General features: G+C 41.8%; 1 protein-coding gene across 1 annotated transcript; it reads right to left on the reverse strand.

Annotated features, from left to right (window-relative positions):
- Positions 1 to 602: 602 nt before the first annotated feature.
- Positions 603 to 18,248, reverse strand: VCPIP1 (valosin containing protein interacting protein 1). Its single transcript, XM_052787229.1, has 3 exons — positions 15,319 to 18,248; positions 9,725 to 9,811; positions 603 to 6,688 (listed from the first exon to the last, which is right to left on the reverse strand). Exons 1-3 carry the CDS (start codon positions 18,017 to 18,019, stop codon positions 5,817 to 5,819), a joined length of 3,660 nt encoding a protein of 1,219 aa, XP_052643189.1. The 5' UTR covers positions 18,020 to 18,248; the 3' UTR covers positions 603 to 5,816.
- Between the last annotated feature and the right edge of the window lie 4,633 nt (positions 18,249 to 22,881).

Below are 22,881 nucleotides of genomic sequence, written 5' to 3' on the forward strand. Positions count from 1 at the left end.
CACAGATCAGTGGAAGCCAACACATATTCAAGCCTCAATAAAATAAACTCCACATCAAGCAAAGCGACAGTTTCTATTAACTTTTGCAGTCAATATGTGTTTGAATTGATCTTCGTAATACCAAAAGCACCTTCCACAACTCACTTACACATGCTGATGAACATCCAAGGTTCACTCTCACCCTGATCCCAGGGAGAAAATTATGTTATGAGGGGTCTTGTTCTGGCAGGAAGCTGGGGTTTTGCAGGCATGTTAGAACAGATTTGCTATGGACATACCTAAGAAAAAAAAACCAAAAAACAAAAAAACAAACCCAACAACTCCAATCTAAAATTAAAAAAAAAATTTAGACAGATACTAAGGCTGTACAATTAATAGCAGAAGAAAAATGAAAACACTTTGAAAGAACTCTTAACTTGCTGCTTCATACATTCAGTACTGGTTTTGGCTCAGATTATAAACACTGCATCAATAAAGATGAGTAAATTTCTAGCTTACCATTAACCATTTTAAGCCTTTGAAATACAAATCTTCCAAAGGATAATTTTCAATTCTTCATGATATGACATGCAATCAAAATTAACTCCGTATATTTACACCCATCAATTTAAAGAATGCTTTAATGCTAGCACACTTTGAATTAAAGCCTTTCAATAAATAGAGGAAGAAGTGACACAGAGTTTTGCAGATGGGTTTTATGACTTCTTTTTAGGCTCAAAAGTTATGAATACAGCCAGTTTTTGAAACAAAGTACCACATGTAGCTGGTGGAAAAAGCACAGAGATAATTTAAGTAGTTGTCAACATGTTCATCTTTGAGTATTGCGAAATTTTCAAAAGCCTAGCTCTTCCAAATTACACTATTCATACTTGCATATTACATGCATGCATTAAAATTTTGCCTTGAAATACATTTTGACCAATGTTTCAAACCACAGATTGCAAGATATCTTAAATGTCATGTATGACTTGGTCAGTGCTTTTCTACACCTTCTTGGTGACAACTTTGAAAAAAAGATTCAGATCTCAGGTTTTGGTCTCAAATATATAAAAACCTGTTTTAAAAATCTCTCAAATTCAAAGGTCCTATGTGCTTAATGAAATACTCAGAACAGGTATGAGGTCAAAAAAACCTTTTCCATAAAGAGTTTTTCTTTCAAAAAAGTTTCTTTTAAACAGAAACATAACTAAAGCAAGATGGATGACATCAGAGTTTACTTTTCTAAGATTCGTACCAGTTCTTCAACTTCTGTACTAGTATTCATGTATGCAAGTATATTGCAATTTATATGTAGAATGCAGAAGTTAATATAATTACAACTCATTCATTTTGCAGCCAAATCAGTGTTAATTAAACAGGCTAATGTGTGAAAGGCTAGACAAAAGTTGCACCTTATAAAACCAAAGCAGATGTTTTAACTTACAGTTTTAATATAGCAATCAAAGAAAATTCCAAATACTGTACAGTGAAGTGTAGTATAGTACACTATATACTGTTATAATACACTATTGTTACATTACAGATAAAAAAAATCAAATATAATTAGTACAGCAATCACAAATAAAACAAACCAAACTGTGCTGGATAACAGCCAGTACTGTGAAGATGATATAGTTTCTATGCTAATTTATTTTTAATTCAACATGTAAAGCACTTACTGTTTAAAAAGATTTGTTTTCTAAATATATACACTATTTTAATTCTTATTTATACATTTTAAATAGCATTCCCTCCTAAAAGTGCACTCTTTCATTTCTTGGCAATAATCCTCATTAAACGTAAAATAATTCTGAAAATACCACTCATGTTTCAACCTCTTATTGCTCAACCGCAGGCGTAAGGGCTCAGAGGGAATCCTGCATTCTAAAGATCTTAAGCAACTTCTTCAATTTTAAGAAGCTAATCTGATATCCACAAGCAAAACAAAGAAACCACTTACTGTTGTGGTTTTTTTAACGGAAGGATCAACTTCATATTATTATTATTTTACAAAAGCATGTAGATTCTGATATTTGAAAATGGGAGCCAAACAAATGTAGAAATAACAGTGGCATCTTCTTAAATCATTCATTTTTCATATATTTCAGATTGAACATCGCTCTCCCAGTTGTAAGCATACTATGAATTTTATTACCTGGCATTTTCAGCGCATTGAAAAAGTAGCAAGCGACTCTGCTAACCTTGTGACAGTGACAATAGATTCTACTTTTCGAAAGATTGTAGATTAAGCATTTTGGTCTTGAAAGTATGCCTATTGTACTGGGTTGTTAGCATACAGCCTTGTGGCACTGTGCCTCTGTGACGCTGCTAGAGCATTCTGCCAGAGGCAACCCCTGGCTCACATTTTGTATCTATCAGACAATTAGTAAACTATATGGGATTCACAAAACCAACAATATACATTGCTGTTCTGTGACTATAATAGTGAAGGCATCCCAAATATATTTATATGATTTCCTCTGAAAAGCTGCTATTTATTTTCCCTCACTGAAATGCAAGCAAGTCACAGAGAAACAGCAGTATCAAAAAGTCAACCTTACTAAGCAGCCAGCCATTTGAAGTAGTAAAAATCTTGCATTTGCCTGGAAAACTGATCTGTTCTCCTGAGGTTTCCCATATGCTCACCAGCAATCTAGTTAATTGTCCCCCCCTTTTTTTTTGTACTGGGCCTATATTTTCAGTAATCATCTTTCATTTAGGTTATACGTACTAAGCCATAGTAAAGTTTAGGATTTTCAAATAATTTAAGACTTCTTTGCCATGAGACACTGTGTAGAAGGTGGTTGGCCCCTAGACAAGCAAGTAATCAAGGCAGGTACTCAAAAATAATTTAGAACCACAGCCTCCATCCACAGGCAATTCAGTAGCAAGAAGTTGGGGAGGGGGGGTGAGAAAAGGGACACTCTTCACACTATTTCAGATGTCCTACTGACATGGCTTCACATCCACGAGTCAATGTCTTCCCTGCCCTTGTACCCCACCACCATTTTCCTGACTCTAACAGGTAAATCTAATAAGCACACAAGTGCTCCCAAGACAGGCACACAGATTTGCTTCAGCTTACATTTGCACCCACTGCTAGCAATCAAATGAAACATCTCTTCAAACTTACACTTCAGTGTTCTTTATTTCACTTCTCCTGTACAGTTACACATCTCACCAGCGTGTAGATGAAGTTTAGCTTCACTTGAGAGTATCAAAAGCCATCTTTCTCAAAAACACTGGTATTTAAATGCGTGAGAAGGCTATGTGAAATAAGAACACTGCAAAGAAATATGCACAATCCTGCTTTACACCAGAGGAATTCACATCAGCGGATCTTGTGATTTTGACACCATTTTACCATTCCTTCTTGAGACCATTTTGTTTTAGGAACTGGAAGGTTCTGGTCTACGTGACTTGAGTGGACCCGAGATGACACTAAGGGCGAGTCAAACAGAGCTATTACCTGTGTCTATTTAGATAAGAAGGAAAATGTCAAATTACTGCTAAAATGGGAAGTGTGTCAAAATTAAACCAAGCCTTTCCTCTTTCAGTAAAAGGCACACAAACTTCTGTAGTCTTACCAGAAAGGCATGAAAGAAGTAAGCATCTTCCCTTGAAATAAGGACGATGTGCAATAAATATTTCAATTTATTTCAAACTTAAAATTCTCTCATATACACTGCCCATATCTTTTCAGCCGAGGAAGACTTCTTTTTCCAAAGAAAAGGTTAAAAATGTCTAAGTGATGGTTACCTTGTCTAAATGCAAGAGATCCAGGAGATTCCTCCCCCTCAGCCTCCCCTGACTCAAACTCCTTCCCAGGAACTTGCCACTGCTATACTTTTCTAAACCTCACACTGTGACAAAGCACAAGCCTCTACTCAACATTTTCTATATAGAAGTAGCCTTCAGACAGCTAGACTGATTCATGGGAGACTAAATGTTTTCAGAAGTCATGGCAGGCTTCCAGCTGCTGCATGTGCATCCTGTTTCTCATTGAATAAGCCCTGCCAGTTAATCAGTGCATCAGCAAGGTCAGTTCTGGTGAGCCAAATTACTTCATACATTCCAAGCTTCCAAATTGCTAACTTACAGATTAGCAATTTGAGATCTTAAAATTTTTCATTTATTTGTGAAAAGGTGATTCTTATTTTTAACCTGTAAGTTGTGTACTAAATCATAAAATATTTATTCCCTCTACATAGAAAGTTAATCAACAGAGGCATTTTAATTCACTTTGACAAAATGGGGGCTCTTCTTTAAGTGACTTGCTTCAGTTAATTTTTACATACAAAAATAAATCCTCCCTCATGGGACATTCTATCATACTAATGCTTAGAACTGTTTAACTGGTTAGAAATGTAGAAAGTGAGGAGACTTTTCTGAATACAAACATATACAATACAAACAACATTTGTGAACTGGTAAAAACCCACATCTGCACAAACACAGACTTCAATATTTAAATGCTCTTAATTCCTTTGAAGCTGTATTAACATCTTTTATCCATTCAATGTTATTTTACCATTAGAGGAAGCAACAATAGTGCATTTAAATATGACTATGAAGACAGGAAGCAAAGTGCAGTATCAGATACACATTCCATTCTTAGGGAGGAAGCACAATAGCTGCTTCTTAAAAACTAGCACTGCAGGTCTGATGAACACGCTACTTAAGTGGATACCAGCTATATTATCACTGATGCAGGGAAACCTGCATCACAAACTGAAGTGAGGCTAATAGAGGTGGGTAGTCTTTATAGACACTGAAACAGCATGTATTCCTTGTTTCCATGGAGTAAACAGTGAGCTTCCAAAAGCTCAATTATCACTGAACACTTTAGGATAATATATGTTAAGAGAACCATTTCCTTCCAATAAATTGTTAATTTGCTCTGAATAGGACAGCTGCTACTTAATTTTTGCCATTACTAACCAATGCTAGCAATCAAAGTCTTTTAAAAGAAATGGATTTCCCATTGAACATTTGTTGTTTCTTGCAATCGCCAACTTCTCTCCTGTAGTTGTATTAAAAGTTGCACGACATCTGACCAGCTTGGTATTTGGGAGGAAATAAAACATGCTATCCCTTACTAACAGAGCACCAAAATGGTTGTGTTGGCTCAGACAGCCATGCATAACCACACCACACTCACTTTATCTTCATCATACGCTAAGTAGCCTTTTTTTTAACTTGCTTAAACTGACATACGCAGAAATTAGAGAGTTTACTAAGTAACACTTATTCTAAGGTTTCTGAGAAGTGTATACAGCTGTATGAATGAAAAAGTTTTTAAATTGGAGGAAGTGCCAGCACAATGTAATTAAAGTACTGTATATGCTGCATTATCAAATTTAGCAGAAGTTTAGTTTCAGTTGCTTTTTGAAATTTATGTATAATTCATGTTTACAGTGTATTTTTGAGTGGAATTAAATACCTGGGACAGGATTAACTTTGTCACATTTCTAGTTTTGCCTGTTCTAGCCTTTCCAGTGACCTTAAACTAGCATGGTAAGAACCTTGCATGGGCTTAAATTTTAAGACTTTTAAGGAATTAAAAATTACAAAGAACTTTCAAGAACCCACATTTACAGCAGATATTCATCTCAGTGCATTTCCTAACAACTAATTTACAGGTAACAGAGCCAGCCTGGGCAGCAGTATGGTAATATTGAAAGCTATTGCCAATCACACGCTTATCATGCACTGAATAAGATGATATAATCTTTGACATACATACAAGATTTAATAACTAATCACTTTGTGTGGCCCAGCCAATAAACATTAGATTTGAACAGTAATTTCTTCTACCCTTATTAGATTTTAACCTATCAAGAGTGATCCATTGGCTCAGTTGCACTAGTGATTCCTGCATCTTGACTATCCATCTCCTCAAGCTCCTCAACAGAATTTCCCTTTTGTGCTTTAGACCTTGCAGGGAATGTTGTTCCCACAGAATTCACCACGTTACCATCAGTTGATTCGGTATTCAAGTGTTCAGTACCACCTGGTGCAGAAAACGATTCGGGTAAGCCAGCCTGAAAGCTCCCAGTTTTAGCAGTTGAACTCACTGCCTCTACTTTTCTTTGAGATAGATCAACTGATGCTGACTGCTCTGTATTCTGATCCCGCAAATGTCTATCCATTGAAGCCTGAATAGAAGAGACCATTTCCTGCAACTTTTTTCTCTGTGCCTCAATCAAAGTGGGGTCAAGCTGCCTGCTGTCTCTCATTGTCACAACTCCCGGCGCAATTCGGATAAGCTCACTGTTACCAGAAGCAGCTGTGAATACAGAAGGCTCAATTTTAGCAGAAGGACTGAAGTCCGTTTCTGTGCTATGCTTTCTTAAAAGTGGTGTTTCCCTGGCTCTTTGATCATGTTGTTGACTACTAGATGCAGTTCCTAGGGAGTGGCCCTTTCCTTGAAATGCAGTTATGTTATGTAGTTGTTCAGATTTCTTTTTCACTACTCCACCACTACCCAGCTTCAGCATTCCGTGTGAAGGACTTGCTTCCCTGCTTCTTGAAGTAGCTTCTGCTCGCACTTGACTTAAGGCCTCTTTAACCAACTCTTCAACATCAGGACCAATAGGAAAGTGCCCAGCAGCATCCACGCACAGCTCTAATCTGTCTTCTGCTGCATTGTACACAAAGTTTTTACCAGGCAGATGTGGAAAAGTACAGTGCTTGCCATCAGCCAACCCTATAAAGATAGAAAAAGTTATTCAACACGCTAACATATTTTAAGGCATGCTCTGAATACACTGTAATTATTGTATTCAAACTTACTGCATCAAGTATGTAAAAACACACTGAAACTTACTACTGTGGGAGAAAAACAATTTAGGCTTGTATGCCATATGATAGCAATCACAGTATACCCCTAAGATGCTACTGCTTTCAATCGTGATTCTAATGAAGAGGCAGGACTGTAGTATTACTAGTTAAAATAACCAACCACCTTGCTGGGACTTGGAGTTCTAATACAACAGAAGTTAAAGAAATAGTATATGCTTTCAGTAACACAAAGCAAGCCCAACCCCATCACTACCACCACCACCACCCACCCCAAAACCACACAAAAAACAGACAGACAAAAAAACCCCCAGAAAACTGCCAAAAAGCACATTTCAAATCACTGTCTATCTGGAGAAGTACTCTTTAAGACCTTTTCCACGCTAGTTAGAACTGTAAGAGGATTTCAGGGGGTACATCTGCTGCTAAGGCTGAGGAACTTCAAATTTGCTGTTTGTCTTCTTCTCAGAGAGGAAATGTTGCTAGATAAACAAAAGAGTTTCAAGCTTACTATGTTTAGTAGTCCTGGAGATTATAACTACTAACCTTTACAAAACAAATGAGGCATAATATTTTTTGATCTGCTATTTGTTTCACTGTCCCACTTAAAATTTGACCTATCTGCTAAAATTGAGAGTTCACTAGTCAAATTTAAGTTCTGAAGCTGCTCTGTGTCAAAAATGGGCAACATTCGGTTTTCCAGCTTATCATTATAAAATACAAAATAACTCTTTCAACTCTGTCCCATACAGGCTGTAGTAAAAGCTGTAAGGTATCACTTCAGTCATGACAGCTTTCTGTGAGGTAAAAGCTATCTGCAGATGAAAACTTGGCTGCAACAACTCTCTTCAGTTCTATAAGCTATGCAAGGAGAGCTACAATAAAAAAACCACTTTTTAAAAAGTGCCAGGAATAGGTAAATTAACAGGATTTTTCCTTGCATTCTCTTACAATTCTTGAAGAAAAACACCAGAAGTTATGCAGAATGGAAGAAACACAAGAAAATCCTACTTCTGTGTTATCAAATACAACGCAGTCAGAACAAGTATTCCGGGCATCAATGAAAAAGGTCACTCAAATAATTTGAAACGTTATTAAACTGGTTTTATACTGATGAACCAACTGACCAATCTCAGTCATCCTCCACAGCTTCTGATTCACACACTTTTACAGTTGCAGAGAATCTACAGATGAGATTTTATTTTGAGAACTTCAAACACTTAGCTCCTTTCTTTATATATCCATGGGAACCAATAACCAAACAGCCAAAACACACACAGAACAAAATTTAACCCCAAACACCTATCTGTCTAACTTAGCCTGAAGAACATATTTTGGCTACATCATTTACCAGCAAAACCTTCACTTGCAAAAGAGAGCTGTAACAGCTTCTATGGTAGACCAAAACTGCCTCTGAAATTGCAATCCTGAAATCTCAAAATAAGATCTTAAACAAGATCTACTAAATCAAATTTCAATTGATTAACAGTACCTACACTTGATATAAAGCTTTGTTCCAAATGTCCAGTAAAATAGTTGCATTATTACATTAACTCAAATATTACAAATACTTAAGGAGCTTCTTTAAATGAAAAAAATAGCTTGCTGCACACTGTAATTGTTTAATGTGGAAATTTCGTAGTTCATAAAATGTTGAGATCATACAAGTATGTTAATGCTGAAACGGTAATTCTACCTACCAGGGTAGTGTGAAATACCTGCACACACAGAAATCCAATAATGTTCAAATACAGAATACCATCTCCCACAGCCTTAGTTCTTACATTGTCAGCTGGCAAAAATTACTTTTAAGTCAGGCATTTTTCATCCCTTAGATTCATTTCAGGTTCTCAACTCTGGCTAGTCATTAATCGGTCCAAAATGTCCTTTTCATCAGGCACCGTTTAAGCTAATTCACTTGCCACAAACAATACACCAGTCTTTACTGTACAAGCGTACTAAAAGAAAGAAAACTAAAAGGAAACAGATCTGCTATAAGACACTTGCATGCTAATTCTATTAGCCAGGCTAATAATTCAATGAGAGGTAGCGGGTATTGAGTATGCCACACATTTTAATTACTGCAAACAGAACAGAAATTACATGGTAAAATACCCATTTCCAGAAATAACCAAGATTAAGTTAAGGTTGATAAAACTGCCTAAGAAGAAATCAAACAGTAAGAAAGCAACAAAGGAATCATTATTACAGATGAAGTCACAAGAGCTGAACTATGAATGCAAAGACTTCAATAAGGAAATAAACTTTAACTAAGAGAAAATAACTGAGTAATACTTTCTTCTCTAAAGAAACAGATGTCATTCTTTGTAGGCAGTATTTGTAAAGTCGTCTAAAAATCAAATACACTCTAACTCCTTGCTTGGTTATTCTGCACATAGTCCAAGATGCAACATTTATCAACGCAAGAAGGGGTATAGATAGGTTTGCTTTTGAACAACAATCTTAGCAAGACAAATTTAACCAACCATTTAGATTTAAAACATGCAGTACCACTGTATAAAATATCTACTAAGAAGCACACTAGAAAGATGAACTGCTTATCCAGTAAGTGTTTTAAAGTATAACAGGAATACGTCCTATGATCGTCTCTTTGTTTGATCTTTCCGGGGGGAAGGGGGGCAGGAATCAGTTGACTTACTGAAGTTTTTTTGTACAATTCAGGAAGTTTAAATGGAGATGTATGGTTCTAGAGAAAATTTCAGAAAAGGAGAGATTGAAGTTGAATGAACTAGTCTTATTCAGATTCCCTAGTCTTAGGCTCTCTGAGGGAGCATAAGGAGTTCTACAATATTATGAAAATGAAAATGTACCACGGTACTAAAATAAAAATATATTTATGCTTACAGGTGACTCAATACCAATTTACAACTTTAAAGATTTGAAGACAGAGGAAGGAAGGAATAAAAACAAAACCAAAAAATACCTGTGGTTTTCTTCATTATGCTGTAGAATACTCCACCCTGCTGAAACAATTGAGGAAGCCCCTTTGCGTAAGACCAAACATCTTCTCCTGTAAAAATCAAACACAATCATTAAACAGTCTTATTTTAACATTATGGACAATGGCTGAAAATTTAACTCCTTGAATTAAAAGCTGAATCCTCTCTCTCTTCCATGCAATTAAGGATTTGAATTTTTATTGCAAATTTATAGAACAGGATCCCAGGAGATTGAGAAACTTTCAGGAAAACATACCACCGTCTGCAGTCAAATATCCTACATGTTCTAGTACAAAGGTTCCCAAATTTGATTTGATCCAAGCTGCAGATCCTGGTTCTTTGCCAGGCCCTACACACAAGTCTCCATTCCCCTCCTACCCATGCTTTCAACATAAAACTAAGGAAATTACTAACACACTTCCAAAATTCAAGCACATACACTTGCACATTAAAACCTCAATTCTATATCCCTACACCTGCTCAAAAATCAGATCTCAATTTCACAGCTGCCATACAGCAGACTTTATACTGTAGCTGAGATACAAATGTCCACACAGGCAGCTGCGTAGAAGCTGTGTCTGTACCTTGCTTTTCTTGAGAGTTAGAAACAAAATACCAACTGTGAGGCCCCAGCAGTCCTGTGTAACTGGCATTTTGCAAAGATGCCAAAAATGGCATTTAAATGTGACAACTTTAAATGCCACTGAGAGGAAAAAAAAACCCTAGACTATGTAAGGAAAGGAATATAAAGAACAGAAAAATTGGGTTACAGTGACAGAACATCAGTGACTTAATAGCACCTGCTAAATCAGATCAGATCTGCATTTTTACCTATAACCTTTTCCTCATTTTGCTAACCACTTACCTGCTTCAGAGAAGTGACATGTGATGTAGCTGTGAAAATAGTGCAAACAAAACATACCAATAAATTCCATCCTCCTGACGCAGAAACAACTACTGCGTGTATACCTTTTCAAAGAAAATGGCTTTTTCTGCTTTGTACCAAACATTCAGAAAACATACTGAGATACTTTAAATAGAAATTGCACCCTTCTTTAGGCATCAAAATCTCAATAACCATGTCTCTCAATCTTCTAGTAAAATTGGAGAACGTAAATAATCACCTAAAGTTAACTGGATGCCCTTACTACTTAGACTAGACGTAGCTGGAATGTGTGAGGCTGTGAAGTATTACCCACCAATGTTTCTTTGCTTGCCGTTAAGAGCAAAATAGAAGTAAAAAGTTATTTTTAATAGCTTCCACATACTGAATACAGAGCACATACGAATCCCTCCTTGCATTTCTTTACTGCACATCCCACAAGGTAACTGTGGCTACTCTCCTATCCCACCTGCCTCAGGTGAGAAAATGTTTCACACTCGCGACAGTGGCATTTGAAACCCTTCAAGCCACTCTCTGACTTTTCCGTTTCCCTTCCCTGACAGGCATGGGACTCCGCACACTCCCCTGCTCATCCGTCCCCCCACCAGAAGGATTCTGTTGCTCACCTCTCCACTTCAGGTGTTATTCAAGTCCCCATTCACTCTAAAAAGGTACAGTGCATCTTCATCATGTTTTGTCTTTACACATTTGAAAGCCAGGATACCTACATAATCTGATTAATTTTAAATGTATTCCCTTGAACCATATATGCTCTGGTTCATTACATTCATTTGCACATCAAGCTCACAGATTTGGCCTCCACTTCCTGGCAAGAACATCCAGGTAACAAACCAACTACTATTCTTTCTTATTTTCCATGATCTACTGAAGAAGGAGGTCTAGTCTTTTGGCTTTAGCCTGATAACTCCTGTCTACTGACTTGCTAATAAATTTGAAGCTCCTCTCCAGCTCTCAGTGACTCCACTAAAAACAAAAACAAACAAACAAACAAAATTTTAAAGGAGCATTCTCTTTTCCTCCCCACTATTGCCACAGCTTTTCCTCTTCTTCAAACAGCTGTATGGAGGGACGACAATCGCTACTGATAACGCTCTAATGTTTTTGCTATTTCAAAAGGGGTTCACTGCTACCCTGCATCTTTATTCTCATTTACATTTTGAAATGCACATCCCTATACACAGTGGCTCCAGAGCATCACTGCTGTGGCTCTTCATTTTCCCCCAAGTCTTCCTGATGGTTTAAATACTGCCCATGGGAATCACAATAACCACTACACTGATAAGTAGCAGAATAGTCATCAGTTTACCAGAGCCTGGGAAGGCCACAGCCAGCAGCCACACAGTGGCTGACTCCATACTAAGGACTCCTATACTGCTGCATCTAGCAATCCGTTCTTATTTGAAGGGCTCCCTTCCCTGCCACAAGACAACCACCAGAGTTTTAGAAGCAGCCCAGTTTTACACATTAGTGGCATTCTCCAAGGAAAGATTCCCTGTTTGCTCTGGGCATGATTTTTCAAGCCTTGTACAAGAGAAGCATCACCGTTTAGATAGCCTTTTATGCAACATTAACAAGGACTACATGCAGAAAAGTATGGAGAGCAGGGCTCACAAAACAAAAGCATCAGCCACTGAAAGAAACACAAACTAATGATACTGTTTTGATAAAGAGATCTCTGATTGGAACACCAAAAAACCCCACAATTACAGCTGGACTTTCCCAGATCAGAGGAACTAGTGTGTGTGATTCAACTGAACTATGTTTGAGGTTTGCACATTTTTGTTGCTAGTTGGGTTTTACTGTTTGTTTTGGTTTTGTTTAACATGGCAGTAAGATGCTTACAGGTCACAAGTTAATTTGGGTGATCATTTAGATTAAAAACTCCCTCAAGACACTACATTTATGAAAGAGGTTATGTTCTCTGCACTGTTCCCACTCCAGTACACACTCCCTCAGACCAGACCTCAGGCCCACGACATTAAGGTATGGCAACAAATGAAGACTATCCTACCCATAAGCATGCCTCATACACTGCAGAAAAAGAGCAGGTGCAGACTAACCTATGCCAGTGGAAGCCCAAGACCATCACTTCATACAGCAGAGGGGACACACAAAAGTGCAAAACAAACCAAAAGCTCAGTTGATAAACATAGGTTACAGGGAACTACAGCTGGCTTAAAAACAAGCTGTTTAAATCCAAGCAAATCATGGTATCAATTAATACATTTAATGTAAACCTGGCTATTTTGATTTCTTGTGCACTGATGAATTCACCAATGCAAAACAAAATGATCAATATAGATTCATACTTGGCTTGCACGTATCCAGAGTGCTTCTGCATGGGTGTAATTAAATTGTTTAAAAATATAATGTTTTAACTATGTTAATGTAAAATTACAATTCCTTTAGTCATTTCCCTATAGAACTCTGTATTTTGAGCTAAACAAAAAAAAGAGGAGAAAGCTTTATAAAAAAATAATGCCTAATATGTTAAGTGGTCCAGAAATTACAGTATCTAATTTCCCAGGGCTTATTTTTAAATTATATACAGAAAAATTAAAGAACGTGGTCTAAAATTTTAATAAGTTAACTAGCTGAGACCAGAAAAGAAAAATTCTAGTAACTGAAATACAAAAGAAGCATCAAGTCAGCCTTCAGGAGACCCTGTATGAAAGAAAAGCTTTTAAGCATCCAGAATGAATAGTTATAGATGTCTGAAGACACGCTTTCACTATGGGCATTGGGGGGGAAAAAAACTGTGCCTGGCCCAGCAAGCTATTTCAACAGCATCTCCCCTCTACACATTCTAATCTGACTGTATTAGATGAATGTTTTTAGCAGAACAAAGTTACAGCAAGAGCATGCAGAATAAGCTGACTCTCAGAACTTTGCAGCACTGTTTTTTAGCTGTACAGAAATGTCATTGAGAAACACTGAGGCTTCTCATCCCAGAAAGGCTGAATATACCACCTTGAGGAACTGCCACCCCAACACTCTTAAGAAAGTGCAAGGACTTAGGAATTTTCTTACGAGTTTGTTTCCCCATTGAAAAATCACAGTTGTAAATCATCAACTGTCTAGATTTTTTTCCACAAGTATCTTCAAAGGAAAATGAAGCCCTGATGAGAAAAGTGATTATATAAAAATAGCACCTTATTCAGTAGCTGCATATGTTGTTATAACTGGCTGGTTTATCATTTGCTGCCACTTCTATTAGTCATGCAAAATGGATGCAGTCAGAGAAGGGCGACGTAAATTCTATTCTAACCTGTGCTTTGAAAGCAGAATCTAACTAACAGCAGTGAGAATCAAAGACAAAAATTGATTCTTGAATACAAGATCAGCTCACAGTTTATGGATAAGTACCTGTAAAAAAATGACACACCTTAGTGCTGAAGTAACTGAGATACTTTTAAAGCACATCAGAGTATTTTGTAAGCCAGTTAACTACACTTTCAGCAGTATTTCCTGAAAACAGGAAAGCACTCTTTTAAGCTTCATCTCAAAATTAAGACAGCTTTTAAACCTAACCTTTTCCTGCACTTTGGAACTGCGGTGTAAATGTCAGTGTGACGAGGTGGCTAGTGATTCAGCACACTATCTCGCAAGAGACACAGGAGTAAACAATCAGGCTTGGAAAAGAATCAAAGTTCTGCTTGATGAACTTCTGACATACCACTCTGTGATTACGTAATTGTTTCGTTTCTAAAACATCACATGCTTTAGCCATACCAAATCCCTCCAGCAAAAAGAGAAGGCTCCCACAAAAAAACTGTAAACATTATTATTCAACTGGTTCGTAGAGCTAAATGTATAATTACTGTTCTACTTCCTGCCAGTAAGCAGCAAGAACGGTGAAACCTGATGAAGAAAGTACACAGACGAAGGTCCAAGTCTCCTGAGTCTAACTATGAAAATAAAAACCACAGGCAGCTGAGAAAAGTCCTGTGAATTATTCACAGTTAGTCAGATTTACATGACTGACAATTTATAAGCATAGCTTTGCAACCCTATGTCCACCTTTGGGATTCAAATCTGTGTTTAGATTCTTGCAGTTTCTCCTCTACTGACATTCCGAAATAATACTTTTCACAGCTCTTTAAAAAGACCAGATCATCACTTAAAATTAGCAGATTTAACTAAGGAGACAATGTTGTGTTGATTTGCTTAAACCAACACAACTCCCTGTGAGGAGAAATGCCAGGACTTCATCCTACTACAAAGGTGAGAATTTGGTCCTCAAACTCCCAATGAGCAGACACTCACCGTCCCCTTCTCACCTCTGCTCTGAATTTATTTCCTGAAGCCTGAGGGAGACGTAGGAAAAAAGAGAGCATGTAGCTCACACACATACGCATCAGATGTGTGCCAAATGAGAGACAGGAAAAAGAGACAGACAGCAGAGGAAATGCAACAACTTCTAAACAGCAGTTTTTAAAAGAGGACTTTATAGCAAAGAAAGAAGAAGTATCTCGTATACACATTTTAAAAACTCACAACACTCAACAAATCACTGACAGCATGTTAATGTTCTTCTAATAGAGGAATAAAAGAACTAACCTTCTCCATGGTTACAGAAAAGAAAAAAAAAGATATGTATGTAACTACAGTTTGTAAAACATTATCTTCTACTTAAAAATACAATTTTAAAGTATAACTTGAAGTCAGCCTTACCCATTAGTGTTGCTAGAAGACAGAGAGAATACATCTCCTTATCGACTTGCTCTTGCAGTTCCTTCGATGAGATTTTACTAGTCACAGCAACATCTTCATGCTTCACAGCATGGGCTGAGTGTGCTGAAGCAGACTGCCTGCCTTCCTCCTTACCTTTCAGGATTTCTATTGCAATTCTGTCACCATGCTGCAAAGGAACAGGCTCATTTTCCATGCCTTCTTTGGGAGGCAGAAGCTCTTTAGGAGGAAAGCCATAGCGAATACATTGCAAATATGGAGGAATATTAAATTCTCTTGCTATGCTTTCCTGTAGTTCCAAGAAGGTGGTAGTGCACTTTAGGGTAAGCATTGACTGCCTCCCATCATTTGTGGTTATTCGAATTTTCTTTTCTTTTGTAGATGTTGGAGAATAGGGGGTCTTTGTTGGTGTAGCAGGTGCAGATGATGGCCCCTCACGAACAGCCCCAGGAGAAGCAGTCCTAGGTTGCCCTTTATGCTCTTGTTTCAATTTTTCACTTTTCCGTTTTTGCATTACGGAAGCCTGGTCTGCAATGTTCTGCTGAATAGTTCTTTCAGCTTTGCTCATATTCAACTCCTCCTTGTGCAAAGTTTTTGTCTTCTGTCCAGTCAAAATAATTTTGGTTGGAAGTTGCGACTCTAACTCTTGTCCTTGCTGTACATCATCAGCTCTTTGGGCGTGAGCACCATCAATATTTACAGGGGTATAATCATCAGGGTTCTTTTTGGCAGTTTGATGCAATATTGTGTTGACAACTTTCTGAACAAGAATCTCACTACCGAATTCACCAGGAAAGTGCTTGGTAACAAGTTTCATGGCGACGTCATACACGTTGCTGTTCAGAGATGTGTCACTTTCATACTGGAACCAGTAGACTGTCTCTCGCACCACTCTTCCACCCCACTCTAGAGTAATGGGAAAAGCTTCGGGGAGATTATCATATTCTTTACCTTCCCAGTAGTGCTTGAATCCACAGCCACATTTGCCACCTGTAGACCTAGTATTAGTTCTGTCTCCATCCAAATACGAAACAGATCCATCTTCTCTGACACGACGCACTAAGTTACCATGACACCAGTTACAAGCAGTCAAACTACTCAGGCTATAGTCTGGTACCAGCACATCCTTTGCGGGGTTGTAAGAACACACCAAACTGTTCAGGGGAAAACTGTAATTTTTGTCAGGTCTTAGCTGGCCGTGGGTACTTTTTGCCAGGTTATATAGTTTCCCCCCAGGAGCCAGCCACTCCGGAGGAACATGATGCTCTGAAAGGGCCCCGCAGATGAGGCACCTGTGAAGGCGGTTGTCCATCACTGCTTTTTTGGCAGCTGCAGTGACTTCTTCGGGCTGGACTCCTATTACACCAGTCCTTCTGTAGAAATACTGATGGACATCAGCTACAAGACTGGGATGGATACCGTGTTTACTCATGAAAACCTCCTCCATTGCAGCAACGAGCCTCATCAAGTACTTATCTTGCAAACTTCTGTCTCCTCCAATAACACAACCACCGTCCTCCTCTAACTTGATGTATTTTTTTATGAGGTCTTGAGGAACTCCCCAGGCTTTAGGAAGTAGCTTTCTAGGCAGTTTAGGTAAAGCAGCACCTTTTATTCCAACTAGAGGAATATAATGGTTACGTCCTGAGCTACTCCATGCAATGCAGATCGGCTTGTTCAACATACCATCTTTTCCCATGCATTTTTCTAGGGGTATCAGGCCGGGGAGGAATGTTGCTGAATAATCTCCAGAGCTTCGCATTCCACTCAAGGAGTCTAACAGGATGATCGGCCGGTGAAGCACGTTGGCCAGACCAAAGATGTGAATATTCCTGAGGCCCATTGGCACACCTTCTGGAGGAACAAACAAAGGGTCACATTCGTTGATGATGTCCTCCCACTCTGCTGCATCAATAAAGTCATGGAAAAGCGCCTTGTAGTGACTCAGATTCTCCTCAAAATGCTTCTTTAGATTCTCTCGCAGAGCATGCCAGAACAGTTCTCTGCCAACGAGGGCCCGCGAGACTGCGTGGACGAGGCAGTGGCCATCTCCGTCCACATGGACAGGAATGAGGCACTCCTGACTGTTGTTGGCCTTCTTGATGTCTTCCAGGGTGTCATGCAGGTAGATGAGGCTGCCAGAGCGGTCCTTTCCGTACCCGATGGTTTCAACGTGCTCCGGCTCAATGAGGAAGGCGCGGTCACCCAAGAGGGAGCAGTCGAAGATGTCTCCCTGGTTCATCTCCGTGAGGAGCTTGGCTTTGCCGGTCTGCTTATCCATACCGTAGCGGGCCAGGATGGGGGCCAGGAGCTTGCAGTGGTAGTTGGAGAGGCCCATGACTTTGACGAGCTCGGTGTTCCTGCGGGGCGGGCCGGCACCGCTGACGCCCAGCAGCGCGTTTCGCAGCAGGTTGTGCAGCACCAGGTCGGGGTCCGTCACCTCCTCCACGGCCAGCAGCTGCCGCTGCTCGTGGCGCTGCCCGCAGTCCGTGCACTCGATGCTGCCGCCGCTCTGCGGCCCGTGGGCCGGGAAGAAGAGCCGCGCCTGGCATTTGGGGTCGGGGCAGGTGCCCGAGAAGATGCGCCGGTCCCGCTTCTTGGAGGCGGCCGGAGGCGGCGGCTGCTGCTGAGGAGACGGCGGCGGCGGCGGCGGCGGCTGTTGCTGCTGCTGAGGCTGGGACATCGCTCCGCTCTGGCCGGGCTTCACCCCCACCCGCGCTCCTCCGCCCTCACAGGCTCATCCCCTGCGCCCCGGTTAACGTCCGCCGCCTGACAGATGCCGCCGCCGGTGCCGCCCGCCAACCGCCCATCCACCGAGCGCCCTCCGGCTGCTGCCGCCGCCGCCGCTGCCGCCGTTCCTCGCCCCCACCCCGGCAAACGCGGAAGCCGCCGCCGCCGCTCACAGCCTCTTCGCTGCCTTAGCCGTTGCCCGCAACGCAACGGCCTCCGGCACTTCCACGCTAACGGCGCAGGCGCGGCGCCGCAGGGCCTCTCGGGAGCGGTAGTCTTCTCGGCGGCCGACGCCCGGCGCGGGGAAGGCAGCGGGAGCGCGCGAGGACTACAGGGACCGCGACACCAGGCGGCGGAGGGAGGGCGGGGGCGGGGCGAGCCGGGCCGGCCGCGCCGCCCCGCGGGGTTTCTGGGGAGCGTAGTCTTCTGCCGGCCGGGCTGCGGAGGAGGGGGAGCCGGGAGGGACACGCTTAGGGCGCTTCGCGAGCGCTTGCGGCGCCGCCCGCGGTGGGCCCTGGGGGAAGGGCAGGGTGCTGTGTTTCAGGTGAGACTCCCGCATCCGTATTCCTCCTCTGTGTGTGAGTGTGTGTGTCCCGCACCCGCTGCCTGCTCACCCCCCCCGCCAGCGCGAACGCGGAGGCAAGGCTCCCTCCCCCGTCACCTGTCCCTCTGGGCAGGCGCCCGGGGAAGGAGGCCGCTCACGCTGCCTGAAGCCGAGGGGCTCGGTGCCGCCGCCGGGCCTCGCCCCCGGCTTTGGCGCCCGTCTCCTCCCAGCGCTGCCGCGCCGAGCTCCAACAGGTTGCCGCCGACTAAAGGGCTGACGGAAAGGGGCCCGGCGGGCGGCCAGGGCCCGGCACGGCAGGCGGGCCGCGGGCCGCAGCTCGCCGCCGCTGCCCAGGGAGGGTCTGCGTGCCCGGGGGCGAGCCCCGAGGGGCTTCCCGGGCGCGCCGCGGGTCTCCAGCCCGCGCCGCAAGCAGCGCGTCCTCCCGGGCGGCAGTGCCCTGCCGGCGCGGGCAGCAGGGCTCTGGCCCCGAATGTCAGCCGGCGCGAGGCCTGGCTGACGCGGGGCTGGCGCCGGCGGCAGCGCCCTGCCTGCTGGCTGAGCTCGCTCGGGACGGGCTCGGCGGGGTTTCGCTTCCCCAGCAGCGACGCCGGGCCGGCTCCCTGGGAGGTGAGCCATCTAAAAGGAGGTGTTCCCCGGCTGCCAGCTGCTGATAGCGCCGAAAGAAGAGGCGGGGGGACGCGGGAGCGAGCTGTTAACGCGAGCGATCCCTCCTGCTGGTGCTACCTACGGAGATAGTGAGGGAATGGAGCTGGCGCGTACGTTATCTCCGGTGGCCGTCTGAAATGATACTTCACGAAAACGAAAGGGAATAATGTTCGCAACTTCTAACTAGAGTGGGCTGGCAGCGTGTTCGTGCGGAGGGCTCAAGGAGGGTTACTGTCAGCGCGCGGGTCTTCTTAAGTTCTCTGGAAGCCGTTCCAGATAGAGATTTATCCTTTAATGCGGGAAGACAAAAGCTGAACTTCTGGAGGACAAGGCAGCACCTCACTGGGTACTGCCCAGAGTGACCCAGCCCTACAAATGCAAGGGCAAAAAAGACCGCTTCCTCCCTCCGCCGTCATCCCTGTTCCACCAAACAAACGCCTGGCGTCTACGTCCCAAGGCCTTGCCTATTCTATAGTCACCCAAACGACTTAAAATTAGAATAAAAATCATAGAATGTATTGTGCTTGTACTTGACAATACAAAGAGCATGATTCATTTTCATTAATCCATGAAAAGTAATTTATGCAGCTGACATTTAAATTATAAAGATTCAGATGATTAATGCATACGGAAGAATTCTGTTCATGTGCTTTATCACAGGCTTAAGGGAAAAAAATGGCTCCAGGCCTGGCCCTGTGACAGACTGAGCACTGCCACCTTCCAGTGACGGCAGCGGAGCTGTGCATGCTCATTCCCTCTCAGTTACAGTTATTTGTCAAGCATAGAAAATACGTATGTGTGTGTAAATGTATGTATTCCACAGCAGAATCTTTTATCTGATCTTTTAAAATCTGGGACAGGTTTGAAGAGGAAAAGGTGAAAATTATGAGACAGATTTTCATTCTTGCCTGCTACTAATTCTTTTTTATGTATATGACAGTAAGGTAGCAGCATCACCAGCTCCATAATCCTGCCAATGTGCCTTGTACTTGGGGATAAATCAGCAGTCTATGCCCATTCATTCCTTAGTCTTCCCTTCATAAGTAGCAGGAATGCAGTAAAAATGCAAATAGGGAAGCCTCTGTCCTCTGTGAAACTGTGTGGCAGCAATTGAGAATGGGCACCATTCAGGGCATCGGACGGTGACAATCCTGTGCTAACCCAGCCTGTGTTTTGAAGGAATGTCAAAGAATTTTTCTGTAACGTTGCCAGCCTCTGGAGCAATCCCTTTCTTTGCATATGGGAAATAAACACTTCTGTCATGGTTTAACAGTACTTTGTAGTAAATAATAAGTAGCACCCTGGTTAAATAATTAGCTTTTACTGTCAAAGCCAACGGAAATATCGATGTTTTGTTTACTTCTCTAGCCAGATGTTTTTATGAAAGCACTTGATAAACTATGACTGTAAAGTCAAAAGCATTTCTCCTTCCTATTCCCTACATTCATTTCACTGATAAATGATATTCAATAGAGGAATCTATCTTTTATGGTGGCTTGACCCTAATTAACATGAATATTTTTGACGAATGATTTGTAAGTATTCCAGCTATATGCAGACTTATCATCGTGATTGATTGCCCAAGCAATTTCTGCAACAATAAACTTTCATTACAGAATCTTTGATAAAAATAACAATTCTCTGGCAAGCTAATAATTTATGCAAATTAAATGCATATTTATTTACAAGCTTTATACACTGTATCTGGCAAACAGGATAAGGAAGTTCTGTGTTACATCACTGAATACAGGTCACGCAAGTAACTAAACCTTTAAGCAGCCTTAAAGGGAAGTTCAGGAAATACAGCGTCTGCCTTGTTAGTAGATACCCTGCAGAAGTGTAGCAATGAGTCCTACCAGAGATCATGGCAATAACCACACTATTTTCACAGGCAGTGTGAACGGCAACGTCACAGTCAGGAAAGTAGGATTACTTTCAAATCTACCACATACTTGGAGACCACATTGATTACAAAATCGGATCTATGTAGAATGGGTCGGTAGAGTGATTAATTGTTAGCAACAGGATACATCTGAACTCATGCTACATTGTTGATGAGAACCGAGCACTGCCAGGCAAAATACCAGGCATTCATTTCAGACCCAGGATGCAAGGTCTAAAATTTTAAGTTTGATCTTCACCCAGTGCTATTCCCTCTCTTCTTTGCCATTCACCCTCAGGAAATGGGTCATTCCCAGGTGAAAGCAATTATTTCTCAGAGGGACTTGTTTCTTTGGAAGAGCAATGATGGAATTTTCCAGCTAAACAGAAACAAAAGGCTTGTGCGGCGTGCCAAAGACCAGATCATGATGAACTAGAAGATGCTCTATTTTGTCAAGAAGTGAAAGTTATTATCAGCCCTCAGCTACAGCTCAGCATGCTCACCATGCCATGCATTCTGGAGAAAAAATAGCTAAAAGTCTGGTGTTCTCTTCATTGAATCCCTGGCAGAGCTGATCGTGCCTAGCCCACAAGACTGGCATTTTTGCCTGACCTGGTCTTAAAAGCACTCTACGTTTCAGCCTTAACACTCGAGAAAGAGGAGAGAGAAAACACAAGTGTGAGCTAGAGGGAAGACAGCAGTATCATCACAACCCACAACAAATGCAACTTTTTTATATTTAGATATGACACTCTAGTGTCTAAAAATCATGGGTAGGCCCTCAGCTGGATAGTACTTCTGATATCATAAGTACTATTAGTAGTACCAACTATCTACAAGGAGTCAACAACAGTATGTGCTTCACTGCACAGAGCCGCTTCAAGTTCCATGCAGTGTGGACTCTTGTATTTATCGCTCTTGTTAAACCAATCCTGCACTCGCTTCCAAATTGCTGCTGAACTGCATATATTTTGTTGCCCTTTGCTTGAGCAGGCATTATTAAAAGCCTGAGCTCTAACCAACACGCTTACCGCGGTATGCCAAAGGGGTGTTGGTCACAGGCCTCCTCGCGTCCTTGTCCTCAGAGGCAGTGCACAGACGAGCACAGTGTTCTGGAAGGACAGGAATCGCCACTGAGCAACTTCAGTTCAGCTTTCATAAACCTTTGGGTTAATTAATAGTTAGTCGATGGTGGTTAGAAAACAGCATCTGGCTTATTTTGAGGACCTGGACTGGAAAATCATCCTGGATACGTCCAGCTGAATAACTTCCATATCCCTCTTCTACTGCCTTCCAACAATCTGCAAAATGCAAAACTGTTTTCCTTTGGTGCTTTCAGAGAGTCAGAGCTTGAACTGCTGCCATTGCAACAGGTTCTGCATTTCACACCACTAATAGATGCACTTTGTTAACATTGATGTCGTTCCTCCACACGACCAAATTTGGGCTGCTCAAAACGTGGTTATGTGTGTTAGCAAAACATAAGCACATTAGGAAAACAACATGGAAAGGGAAATACTGGGCAGAGGTTCTAATACTAATTATAACTATCCAAATAACCTGCTCAAAGGCTTTGCTGCTGCAAAGTCAATGTTCCCATTGTTTGCTCAGGTACAGCCTTGTCTGGTACGAGCAGCTCTACAGCTGACTCCCCATGCATGGACAATCTCGGCATCCAAGACAAGCTGCTCAACAGGTACAGGGGGGGGTTTAACCTATCCTT

This window comes from Harpia harpyja, chromosome 5, assembly GCF_026419915.1.
Source record: "Harpia harpyja isolate bHarHar1 chromosome 5, bHarHar1 primary haplotype, whole genome shotgun sequence".
Taxonomy (NCBI): domain Eukaryota; kingdom Metazoa; phylum Chordata; class Aves; order Accipitriformes; family Accipitridae; genus Harpia; species Harpia harpyja.